At 38.8% G+C, this 13,765-nt stretch overlaps 1 protein-coding gene across 2 annotated transcripts in view; it reads right to left on the bottom strand.

The window, feature by feature from the left end:
* MUSK (muscle associated receptor tyrosine kinase) overlaps window positions 1-13,765 on the bottom strand; it is a 101,061-nt gene that overhangs the window by 18,366 nt on the left and 68,930 nt on the right. For both annotated transcript variants that reach the window (XM_047768132.1, XM_047768131.1), the window contains one exon: window positions 3,784-3,790. In XM_047768132.1, the coding sequence (XP_047624088.1) occupies window positions 3,784-3,790 (7 nt within the window). The remainder of the gene's footprint in view (window positions 1-3,783; window positions 3,791-13,765) is intronic.

The raw sequence follows: 13,765 nt of genomic DNA, 5'->3' as shown, positions 1-13,765 counted from the left end.
TCATTCAAGTAAAATGATGAGGCTCCATGCAATACTATATTTTAAAGCAATGTTTTGTAATGTGGAATCATTCTCTTATTTATACTAGTCTTCTACTAACTAGTCAATATGAATTTTATTGCATTACTTGTAATTCATTTGGGATTTTAAAAATGAAAGCCTTGAATAAGAAAACAAAAAATTCCCATGAAAATTTGGACCATACGAGGTTGAGGAAACACCCAGAGAAATAGCTCATGGCTCAACCTCTTAGGGAACCCAGGGTATGACGACACAAAGAAAGTTCTAGAGAAGCAAGGGTGCTGTACTCTGAGAAACTGAATAATGGAATTCCTGTTGTGGCTCAGTGAGTTAAGGACCTGACGTTGTCTCTGTGAGAATGTGAGTTTGATTCCTGGCCTTGCTCAATGGGTTAAGGATCAGCATTTCTGCAAGTGACAGTGTAGGTTGCAGATTCCACTAGGATCTGGTGTTGTTGTGGTGTAGGCTGGCAGGTGCAGGTCCGATTCCATCTCTAGCCTGGGAAGCTCCACATCCTGCAGATGTGGCCCTAAAAAGACATAAAAAAAAGAAAGAAAAAGAAACTGAATAACTGATAATTGAAATACATCAAACTGGTTTACAAAATGGTGACACATATTAATCCTTCTGTAAAAAGCAAGGATAGATAGGAGCAGGCATAACTCTTTTCATTTAGAAAACACTGTGTCAGGTAGAGGGTTGATATTTCTCCAAATCTCTCTGAACTGAAAATTATTCATCCAGGTTCCACTGTCATGTGTTAACTATTGAACGACTTTATTTTTCCATGAATATTTTTTAAATATAAAAAGTTATATTTTTTATTTAATTATGTAAGCAAAACCATTTAAAAAACACTGGAAACTAAGAAAAGTTACACAAAAGAAAAATTAATCAGAAGAGCCTCAAAGATAACAATTACTAATAATCAATTAACAATTCTTCTATCTGGGTTTCTGCTGCTTCTCTTTAAAAAAGCCCTAGAAAAATCTTTAGAACAACCTCATTGTGGCTTAATAGTGGTGAGTCATTTACTTTTGAGCAATAACCATATAATACAAGAGGAAAAAAAGAGAAAAAGCAGAATAGGTTTTGAACAGAAGTGAGAAGAGCTTGGTTTTAATTTTGGTTTTTCTTCCTACTGGTTTGAGGATAAGTAGCCTGTAAAAACCCTTTGTATGCTGGGAAAAGCCATATAAATACAAAGTGTATGGTTCTTGTTAATTTTCTGGGTCTCTGTGGTGGTCTGGGAGCATTTAAGACATAGCTTTGGTTGTATATCTTTCCTTCAATTAGCCCCACAATGTAAGGGATATACAGGACCAAATAAATGTACGAGGATAGAGCGAGTGGTTTGAAATGCACAGGGAGGACAAATGTGCTGAACGGTGTGTGAATGAAAGATGGCCTCTCTTTTGTGGGTGGCTTGCATTTTAATTTGCTTTTTATTGTGTGTGTGTGTGTAACATACCTAAAGAGGCTGCCCAGTCACAATTTCAGAGTTTGAACAATTTTCTTTTCCTTTTAATCCCCATCTTTTGCCAATTTACATATTTCAAATTTTACACAGTGATCACATTTCAGAGGCAAGATATGGAGACCGTTTGAGCTATTTTTTCCCTCAACCTCCTAACTGTATCACTTAAAAAAAAAAAAAAAACCTGTTTAAGGATCCACAGCAAAATCTAAGGAACAAGATGAAGGCAAAAAAATGTTCATTGGTGCTTCTGTCTTTTGTAAGTGATGAGGCCCCTTTTGGTCCAACTGAAGTCGTGTTTCTGCACGTGCAATTCTTGGGACAGCAAATGGAGCAACACCAGAAGCAGCTGGGACTGTTGCTCATTTGAACAGTGGGGCTGAGGTCACAGGGATCTGTTCACAGAATGCTGGTTATTTTGGAATGATCTGCCGGACTCACTCCAAAAATGCTAGTTAATATTGCACATGGAGCCAGTCCCTCTCTTGCCTCTTGACAGACTAAACCTGGCTGACCTCTCTTTCTGTAAAGTTTCTCTTTGTAGAAGCAGTGGCTGATATTTGACCCTGAGTCCCCCCTTTTAAATTTCTTTTATAACAAACAACTCTCCTTGGTCAGATGGGATATTTAAAGGATTCTCACAACTTTTGCCTTTATTTTCTCTCTGCTTTAACATGTATGACTCACATTCAATAGAATATAGTTGACCCTTGAGCATGGGTGTAAATTGCATGGGTCCACTTATACACAGTTCTTTCCAATGAAAGCTATGGTAATGCACAGTCCCAGCTGTGGTCAGTTGACTCCAAGGATGCAGGATGTGGATATGGAGGAACCATATGTATAGAAGTTCACCTATAAAGTTATGGGGCATGCTGGTTGCTGCCCCTAACCTCTGAATTGTTCAAGGGTCCATTAATTAATTGATTAATTAATTAATTTGCTGTTCAGGGCTGCACTTGCAGCATAGGGAATTTCCCAGTCTAGGGGTTGAATTGGAGCTGGAACTGCTGGTCTACACCACAGCTACAGCAAAGCCAGATTTGAGCCACATCTGCAGCCTACACCACAGCTCATGGCAATGCCAGATCCTTAACCAACTGAGTGAGGCCAGGGATGGAACGCACATCATCGTGGATCCTAGTCAGGCTCGTTATTGCTGAACCACAATGGGAACTTCCATGGGGTCCACTATTTTTAGATATGATCTTCCAGTTTCTATGAGAGAGACATCTACTCCCTTTGAACACATAGTACTTTGTCCAAGGGCACATCTAGATTACCTACCATGGCATGGTTGGTTGAGGCAAGCCTATTACCCTATTGGACACTCCATATCTTCTTTCTCCACACTTCTTAGAGCTGGCCCTCTCCTCTGGCACTGACAAATCTGCCTTATAAGGCAATTATGGGGTCTTTCGTTATACTTCCCTAGCACACATATGGCCAGGGCTCTTTGCCACTCTGAGTCTCCAAAGTGAACTGGAATTATTTTTAACCTTTTACGCCTAGTGTCTTTGCATGTGATTCACTCCCTAAGACAGGGATCAGCAAAGAGAACCAAGCAGGTCAAATGTGGCTGACTGCCTATTTTTGTATCACCTGTGAGCTAAAAATGGTGTTTACATTTTTGAATGGTTGGGGAAAAAAAATCAAAAGAAGTGAAAATCATATGAAATTCAAACTTCAGGGTGTAAGTCCCTAGAACTCTCCAGTTCAAAGAAACCCTCCTAGTTTCTTTTCTGTACAATAGGGATAATAACAGGACCCACTTCACAGGGATGTCCTGAAGGTACATTTTTATTTAGTTAATTTTTTGTCTTTTTAGGGCCACACCTGCAGCACATGGAGGTTCCCAGGCCAGGGGTCTAATCAGAGCTGTAGCCACTGGCCTACACCACAGCCACAGCAATGTCAGATCCACCCTGCACCTGCAACCTACCCCACAGCTCACGGCAACGCTAAATCCTTAACCCCCTGGTTGAGGCTGAGGACCGAACCTGTGTCCTCATGGATACTAATCAGCTTCATTTCTGCTGAGCCACAACGGGAACTCCCTGAAGATACATTTTTTAAAAATGCATGTAAAGCTCTTAGCACAGTGCCTGAGACATAGTAAGTAGTCAACAGATGTTACCTATCTTCATCTTCATCATTTTGTAAGAGTATTAAAAGGATTAGAAATTAGAAAGTTTCTGAAAGATTACAGTGCTCAACAAATAGTAGATTCTCAATAAAAGGCATGTCAAACAAAGCAAGACATTGGTACAATAGCAATATCTTACCTCCATTCTATTAACCGGAAAGGAAGTTCCCACAGGAAATCCAATTAAAGGGGAAAAGAAATGAAAGTTAGTACATTTTCATCTCAAGGCTTCTAAGAAATAATCTTGATACCTATAACCTCTAAGTTTCTGAAAAGTTCTCTGTTTCTGCTAGGAGGACAGACACTGCATTTAATAAGCAGATTTAGACAAGGGGATTAAGAAAATATTAAATGTCTCCAGGAACTGATTTTTTTTTTTTAAGCAGCCACACCCGTGGCACATGGAAGTTCCTGGGCTAGGGGTTGAATCAGAGCTGCAGCTGCTGGCCTACACCACAGCTATGGCGACACCATATCTGAGCCTCATCTGTGACCTCCGCTGTAGCTTGTGGCAATGCTGGATTCTTAACCTGCTGAGGCAGGCCAGGGATTGAACTCACATCCTCACAGACATTAGATTGGGTTCTTAACCCGCTGAGCCACAATGGCAACTCCTAGGAACTGTATTCTTCTTTTCAAGCTGAGTTCTACCATGGCATCATTAGCGCAGGGAGTATTATAGGTCAGAATTTCTCTCTGTTAGCTACCCAGGGACTTTGCAGCAAGAAAGCAAGATGTGGAGGTTGCAAGGAAGAGGAGAGAAGGGACAGGTGGGGAAGCTGTTATTCTCACAGACCCACTGGCTTCAAGTGGTTGCACAGGGTCCCACACTCAGAAAGGCCCCATTCTTAGTTTAATGTTCTGCTGTCATCATCTTGAAATACTTATTAATTTTTAAGCAAAGGGCCTCACATCTTCACTTTGCCCTGGGCCCCACAAATTTTTCCCCCAGGGGTGAAAGGTCAGGGCCCCGAGGGGACTGCCCCTCTCCTTGGGTGACTTATGGGGCTTTTGGTGTGAATAGTCCCAGTTTAGGCTTTCCCAAGGCATGAAGGCTCTTGGTAGGGGAAGGGATTGTAACGTGACCAGTATTTCTGAATGGTTCCATCTCTTTCTGTATAGGAAATCTCATACCTCACACTCTTCCCCAAGCACTTTGTGAGTTACCACCTCCTGTCCTCCCTAACCCCCGCTATTAAAGTAAAAAGTAAAACATAGGCTGTGTCTAAAACCAATTTGCTTTATTAGAATTTCTCCTAATGTTGAGGTCTGACTCCTTTGGAAAATGTTCAGTCCACTTGGGTGTTATTCTTTCGGCATTTTTGAAGATTGATTTATCAGGGGAATTCATTTTTGAATCCTTAAAAAAATATATATACACACACACACATTTTTAGGGCCGCACTTGTGGCCATGGAAGTTCCCTGGCTAGTGGTCACATCGGAGCTGCAGCAGACGGCCTATGCCACAGTCACAGCAATACCAGATCTGAGCCACATCTGCACCCTACACCACAGCTCATGGCAACGCTGGATCCTTAACCCACTGAACAGGGCCAGGGATTGAACCCCTGTCCTCATGGATCCTAGTTGGGTTCATTACTGCTGAGCCCTGACAGGAATTCCCGTAAATTATATTTGTAATCATTCTGTTTTACATTTGTGGAAGTAGGTGACTGAGTTTTTTTAACCTTGTGTGCAACTTCTTTTTCATCTTTATGGACTTTTTATTCAACGAAACCAACCTACATGAGAAGCCTACATGATCCAAACCTTATGGCAATTCTGCCCCTGTAGAGATAGAACAGATGGAAGAAATAGAAGGAAATTCAAGAGGAAAAAGTATATCATTTGGAGGGGTAAAGGCAGAATTTAATAGTAGCTAAGCAGGGAAACCTGTTAAAACATGAAAAGGCCAAGGTTTTATACCTGAAAGAGCCCTCAATTTAAAATGTAAAAGAGGATTCAATACCAGGGAGATGAACCAGTGCCAAAGAAAATCCAGTCATAGAGCTTGGGAAGAGATAACAAGCTTAGATAGGCTTCTGTTTCAAGGACAAGTAAGGAAAGAAAAATCAAGGTCATTTAAGGGTGCCTGGTCTTCTCAAGAATATTGAGAGATCAAAGGATGATTCACTAGGCTTCCATGTGTTTTGTCCAGAAATTTCTCCAGTCACATTTTCTTTTAGAGGGGAGGGTGGGGAGCAGGGAAGGGGTCCAAGAACTTTGCAATTATAAACAAGTGCTTTTATCTCAAAACTAGATTTTTAAAAATTCCAAGAATTTCCAACAGTCATCAATATTTGTAATAGCTCTTCAATTATCTGGAAAAGCCAGTAATACATTGGCTTTTTTCTAAAACATACAGCCAATCTCATATAAGAAAGCTGCCTGTTTGTAAAAAGAATGCTTACCTCCTTGGCTTAGCTGCAGAACAGCTGGTAGCAATTTAGTGTGGCTACTGGCTGTTAGTCATTTATTCTTTTCCCTTGTATTAAAAACAAACACCTTTAATCCATTTGAAACCAGATGAAACCACCATGAAACGCCAGGGGACGCGGTCTGTGTTGATAAGAACACTTTCTACCTATTGTGGCTGTGCACTGGTCAGAGAGGGAGTCACAAAATCCTGCTACATGATCACCCCACGTCTCACAGTTGGGGATAACATTGCAGCGGACACGGAAGTGTGACTGCGAGACACAAGAAAGGGCAGGAAACAGGGTAGTACATTTGAATCAGCAATATCGATTATGAAATAGAATCCAAAGTTCTATTTTTTTCTGTAATGTGAAATCAATTCAAAATATAGAAAATAAAAACACGAGATGAATGGATAAAGAAGATGTTGTACACATACACAATGGACTACTACTGTGCCATAAAAAGAATGAAATAACGCCCTTTGCAGCAACATGGACGGACCTAGAGATTATCATACAAAGCGAAGTAAGTCAAAGACAAAGACAAATACCACATGATATCACTTATATGTGGAATCTAAAATATGACACAAATGAACCTATCTGCAAAACAGAAACAGACTCATGGATATAGAGAACATACTTGCACCTCCCCCTGCCAAGGGCGAGGTGGGTGAGGAAGGAAAGGATTGGCAGTTGGGATTAGTAGATGAAAACTATTATATATAGAATGGATAGCAACAAGATCCTACTGTATAGCACAGTGATCTATGTTCAATATCCTATGGTAAACTATAATGGAAAATAATATTTTTGAAAAGAATGTATATATGCATAACCGAATCACTTTGTATAACAGACAGTAACACAACATTGTAAATCACCTATTCTTCAATAAGAATAAATAAGCCTATTGCCCATTTTCCTATTAAAAAAATGAGATTATCTAACTAAATGAAGTAAGTCAGGCAGAAAAAGACAAATGTATGATATCACATATATGTGGAATCTAAAATATGATACAAATGAACTTATTTCCAAAACAGAAATAGACTCACAGCCATAGAAAACAAACTTATGGTTACCAAAGAGAAAAAATGGAGAGAGATAAATTAGGAGTTTGGGATTAAAATATACACAGTACATTCATAAAATAATCAACAGATGTATTGCATCACACAGGGAACTATATGCAATATCTTGTAATATCCTATAATGGAAAAGAATCTGAAATATATATACATTATATACATATATATGTATGTACACACATATCACACATGTATGTATAACTAAATCATTTTACTATACAGCTGAAACACATTGTAAATCAACTATATTTCAACACACACACAAAAAATAAAAATATGGGGCCCATTTTGGGAGGCTGAGGAATACCAATACTACCACATCAGATTTGGTTGTGCTACATATTTTCATTTGAGCTTTAAATTTAGTGACCAGAAGCCCCAGACTCTGAGGTCAGTCCAAAGAAGGGGCATTGCAGATGGTGGGGGTGTTGGGTAGAATGAGGAATGGCTTAAATTAGAAGAGGGATAGACTCATACTTGTACCCTCAGCCTGGATAAGCATAAGCAGAACTCTAGACCTCAGTATCTCATGAAGGACCTATTAATGTCTTTGAGAATGGGAACTAAGTGTTTTCCTCTACTGAATCCCTGTAGATTTCCCAGCTTTATTGATATGTAATTCACATATAAAATTGTATAAGTTTAAATTACACAACATGTTGATTTGCTGCATTTATATAATGCAAAATGATTCCCACCATAGCATTAGCTAACACCTCCATCATGTCACATATTTACCATTTCTTGTTTGTGGTAAGAATGTTTAAGATCTACTCTCTACTCTACCAACTGTCAAGTATATAATGCAGTATTAACTATAATCACCATAATGTGCATTAGATTCCCGGAACTTATTCGTCCTGTAACTGGAAGTTTGTACCATTTGGCCAACATCTCCCCATTTCTCCCACCCCACTGCCCCTGGTAACTATCACTGTACTCTATTTCTATGAGTCAGACTTTTTCAGATTCCACATATAAGTGATACACAGTGTTTGCCTTTCTCTGGCTGACTTATTTCACTTAGCATAATGCCCTCACTTTTCATCCATGTTGTCACAAATGGCCAGATCTCTTTATTGTGGCTGAATAATAATTCATTATGTGTATATATCACATCTTCTTTATCCATTTTTCAATTGACAAAAACTTAGGTGGTTTCCATATCTTGGCTATTGTGAATAATGCTGCAGTGAATGTGAAAGTGCAGAAATTAACACAACATTGTAAATCAACTATACTTCAATAGGAATAAATAAAGAATAAACAAGCTTATTGCCCATTTTTCTATTAATCCAAATTTGGGTTTTAATGTCTGGTGGAAACTCTATACTGCCTTCTATAGCTTTCCAAAATGGCTGAACCAATTTACAATTCTACCATCAGTGGTAGATACTACCTTTGATGGTAGTATCTCTCCAATACTTGCTAACCCTTATCTTGTTGATAATTAGCCATCCTAGTAGGTATGAGGTGATATTTCATTGTGGTTTTGATTTGCATTTCCCTAATGAATAGTGATGCTGAACAGTTTTTCATGTACTCATTTTCCATCTGTATGTTTCTTTGGAAAAATGTCTCTTCTCCTTTGCCCATTTTAAAATGAGATTATTTGTTTTTTGCTATTGAATGGTATGAGTTCTTTATATATTTTGAGTATTAACCCTTATATATATTTGCAAATATCTTATCCCTTTCCATAGGCTGCTTTTTAGTTTTATTGATGGTTTCCTTTGCTGGGCAGAAGGTTTTTAGCTTAATATAGTCTCACTTGTTTATTTTTGCTTTTGTTGTTTGTGCTTTTGGTGTCATATCCAAAAATCATTGCCAAGACTGATGTCAAGGAATTTACTGCCTATGTTTTCTCCTAGGAATTTTATGGTTTTAGGTCTTATGTTTAAATTTTTAATTTATTTCAGGTTAATTTTTGTGAGTGGTGTAATGTAGGGGTCCGGTTTCATTCTTTTGCATATGGTTATCCAGTTTTCCCAATACCATTTATGGAAAAGACTGTCTTTTCTCCATTGTATGTTCTTAGCTCCCTTGCAAAAATTAATTGACTGTTTATGTGTGGGTTTATTTCTGGGTTCTTGGTTCTGTTCCATTTGTCTAGATTTCTGTTTTTATGTCAGTTCCATAGTGTTTTGATTACTGTAGCTTTGTAATATAGTTTTAAATCAAGAAGTCGATGCATCTAGCTTTGTTCTTCTTTCTCAGGATTGCTTTGCCTATTGGAGATCTTTTGTGATTCCATACAAGTTTTTGGATTGCTTGTTCTAGCTCTGTGAAAAATGCTATAGGAATTTAAATAGGGTACGTGAAATCCATAGATAGCTTTGGGTGCTATATACATTTTAACAATATTAATTCTTCCACTCCAGGAGCACAGAATATCTTCCATTTATTTGTGTCCTCAATTTCTCTAATCAATGTCTTATAATTTTTAATGTAAAGATCTTTCTCTTCCTAAGTTATTCTAAATATTTTGTTGTTTTTGATGCTATTGTAAATGGAATAGCGTTGTGTCTTTTTCAGATGTTTTGTTGTTAATGTATTAAAACACAACTGATTTCTGTATGTTGATTCTGTATCTGAAAGTCCACTTAATTCATTGATTAGTTCTAACAGTTTTTTGGTGGAGTCTTTAGGATTTTCTGCATACAAGATTGTATCATCTGCAAACAAAGATAATTTCACTTCCTTTCCAATTTGGATGCCTTTTACTTCTTTTGATTGCCTAATTTTTGGTCTAGGACTTCCATTTGAATAGAAATAGTAAGAATGGGCATCTTGCCCAGTTACTAATCTTAAAGGGAAAGTGTTTAACCTTTCGCTATTGGGTATGATGTTGGCTATGGTTTTGTCATGGCTCTTACTGTGCTGAGGTTATGTTCCTTCTATACCCAGTTTGCTGAGGGTTTTTTTTTTTTATCATGAACATATGTTGAATTTTTTCAAATGCTTTTTATGGATGTATCAAAAGAATTATATGATTTTTATCCTTCATGCTATTAATGTGGTATATGACATTAATTGACTCATGTATGTTGAACCATCCTTGCATCCCAGAGATAAATCCTGCTTGATCATGATGTATGTAATTCTTTTAATGTACTGTTGAATTTGGTTTGCTAGAGTTTTGTGGAGAATTTTTATATCTATATTCATCAAAGATTTTGGCCTGTGGTTTTTTAATAGTGTCCTTACCTGGCTTTGGTATTAAGGTAATAAAGATTGATGTTAATTCTTCTTTAAATGCTTGGTAGAATTAAGGCTGTGTCTATTTGGATGGCCTTTGGCTCTTCCATGTTTGTGCTCATTACAGGGATCATGAGCTATCTTGCTGGTCTTTGTCACAGGGCTGAGTGTTCTGATGAAAAAGAGAAGGCGTCTTGCCAATAACCCAGCATCCTGGTGAGTTTAAATTGCAACTTGAGCCTTTCAAGGTTGTGACTGGAGGGGAAATGGAACTTCCTGGTTCATGGGGAGAGCTTCCAAAAGTTTTTCTGGTTCCTTTTGATAACTAACAGCAAATGTAAATGAGTCAGAAAGAAGTATATCAAATTTCTCAAATAATGCATATGAATTTGGGCATACACATGGAAGAATTTTGGGAAAATGAAGGCTGATCTTTGTTTTTTTTTGTTGTTGTTGTTGTCTCTCAAACACTAGGAATATCATTAGACATAATCCTAAGTGCTAGACCAGATTTTTCCATTTCCCAGTTTTCCTGCTGGGATGAGTAAATAAACAAGTGGAGTGAAATCTTCAAAGTGAAACATGGAGAATGTGACAAAGGGGGCTGTTGACTACAGAACACTAGGGGAGGATGAGGATGACTGAAATGGGAGAAAGGAGAATTTGGGGTAAGGAAGCATTGCTAGGATGTCAAAGGAGGGCACCAGGCTCTGGACCTCTGGCCAGCCCATCAGAGGCCAATGGAGAGAGAGGCCAAAAGCAAAAATGGAGAAAGCAAAGTAACAACCAAGCTTTGGGAGATCTGAAAAGCATAAGGCCATGCTTTGAAACATTTTGAACTAGAGTGGTTCCATGGATCCCTTTCTCACCAGAGTGGCTTCACTTCCCTGGAATATTGGTTCAGGGAGCCCTCCAGAGTTGGGAGGTACTTTCCTCAGTGATGGCAGGGGGACTTTTGTGAGCCATCTAGCAGCTTAGACTGAAAGGAACAGATCAAGGTGAAAAAGAAAAATGGCAGGAGTCTCATGGAGTTCAGAGGTCTTATTCCTTTGCACCCATGAGACATGCTCAGTAGACCTGCCTGAGGAAAGTTTAGGAGAAGCAGAGAAGCTTCAAGTCTCATTACAAGTGGGATCTAACAGGAAAACTAGATTGGGGATGAACAAAAGGGTCTTCTAGCTTTTTATGAATTAGCTCCATGGGGGAATCCCTCTTTACTCATTTTAGTAACTTTTTTTTTTTGTGCAGATGGGTTCACATTTATTGGTTCAAATACAGTACCTAACACTTGCTAAACATGCATTACCAGACCCGTTAGATAAGTCATTGCTGGTTTCAGTCTGCATGACTCTACTGAGGTCACTGTTCCTGACCTGCATTTACCTCTGTCGGTGCAACAGGTTTCTAGCCCTCTCTACTGCTGGTGCCAATCCAAGCACCAGTCCCACCATTCTTTTCCCCCATGCAAATTCTCCTACTATTTTCCCCAGGCTGCTATTTATGATTGCCTTCATCTTCACTCTGATCTAGTCTCAGCATTGACCATTTCTCTCTGAATTCTGGGACATTGCCTTCCTGTACTGCCTGTCCACACTTTAAGGCTCTTTTTACTACCAAAAGATATCATTATTTTCTTTAGGCTTATAGCTTCCTCTGTTGGTAAATTCCATTTATTAGTGGGGTTGGATGAGGTTCTCATTTGAACTAGGACAAAGATAAAAAGGGTGATGTTGCAGTATGTAGGATGCTGACAATTATGCTCTGTAGTCCTTTTGGCATCTTGGAGATCACATCATATCATGGATCTGCCTTTGTTGTGGAGAAGATATGCCCATTTTATCAGGTTCTTCTTCTTATGAGTCATAGAACTGCCTTCACACCCATCTTTATACCTATGATAGGTAGCCTCCAAAGGTTACCATGCTAAAAGGGGAGTATCTGTCCATTCCCTCCAGCTTGGTATGTTGCAGAAAGGTGGAAACTTAGAATTCAGATACACATTTTATAGATTCTTTCTCTGGACCAAAATCCTAGGAGAGAGGTAAATTATAAACTAAGGAAAAAGCCAAAGCAGAGGGAGTTTTTCCTACTTCTTATTTGGGAAGCAGGACACCTTATAAGGGCTCCTACCCTGACATGTGAAAACCTCAGTAGTGTAAAAATGGTAACCTGACATGGTTGGGTAGACAGCAGAACTGAGTTAGTAGATCTGAATCACTTTTTGGATTTTGTGTAACATGACAGTGACCCAGAAGTTGCTTCAGGCCCCATGAGGAATAAGGAAGGAGCTGACTTGGATTGCAGTATGCCTGGCCTTGCAGCAAGAGCCAGGGTGACCCAGGTGCAGAGGTTGCAGAGTAGGCTCAAGAGAGGGGCTCGATGAAGGATTTGACTGAGATGTAGAGGTTTGTGCTGCTGCAGGGAGAGCCTTGGTGGGGCTGAGCCAGACAGGGAGGTCCTCTGGGTCACAACCAGGCCAAGAGATGAACTCACTATTTCTCCAGCTGTAGCCTTTACCAAAGACCAGGATGGGCCCAGAGGACACCACTTCATAAATTCCTGTCTCTGTCTCTCCTTCCATCTGGGGAAGAGATAGAAGTAGAAAGGGGAGGAAGAGACATGGCAGGGACTTGATCTTTAACTGAAATGAGACTCTTCAGATTAGCAACCTTAATTTTTCTCTTCTAACCCATTGAAGTATAGGTTAAACTAGATTAGATCAGTTTATTTTCTTGGATTGGATATTCATATATATAAATAGAAAAATATAAATATTTCTCCTCTCTAAATGCACACATATGTTATAAATATATAGGTATAGGTTACATAGATATGTATTTATGTATTTAATACTGGGTCTTCATCAAATATCAAATAAAACCTGAGATAGTGAGACTAGAATAATTCCAAGTAATTCAAAGCCATCAAAAATTTTATTTTGTTATTGCTTGAACATTTCTCATGTTCTTGTGTTTTGTTTTATCTATTATTGTTTGTCCTAGATACTTTTCTCAAATATTTCCGCAATATCTAGGACACATCTTAACTCCTTCTACCACATTCAAGCCCTTTCAAATCTCATCCTTTCCTCCTGGTAGGTTTCATGCCATCTGCCGTCTTCTCTCTTTAGCAATTGTTGCTGCTGTTATCCAGACTTTCATGACTTTTCCAGACTCCTGAAATAGCATTTTAACTGCATGCCAGGCCTCCTTATGTTTTGATACTAGATGTCTATTGATGTGATAAAGGCTACTTGTCTCCTCTAAAAAAATGAAATGACTTCCCTCTGATTGAGGAATACAGTTAACCTACCCAGGATCTTCCTAACCCAGGTGGAGGTCACATTTCAAACCTTTCATCCTGTCTTCTACCTCACCCCCCAGGCTCCATCATGACTGCTATTTTCTAAA

Source organism: Phacochoerus africanus, chromosome 2 (genome assembly GCF_016906955.1).
Source record: "Phacochoerus africanus isolate WHEZ1 chromosome 2, ROS_Pafr_v1, whole genome shotgun sequence".
In the NCBI taxonomy this organism is placed as follows: domain Eukaryota; kingdom Metazoa; phylum Chordata; class Mammalia; order Artiodactyla; family Suidae; genus Phacochoerus; species Phacochoerus africanus.
This window is presented reverse-complemented; position numbering and strand designations above follow the sequence as displayed.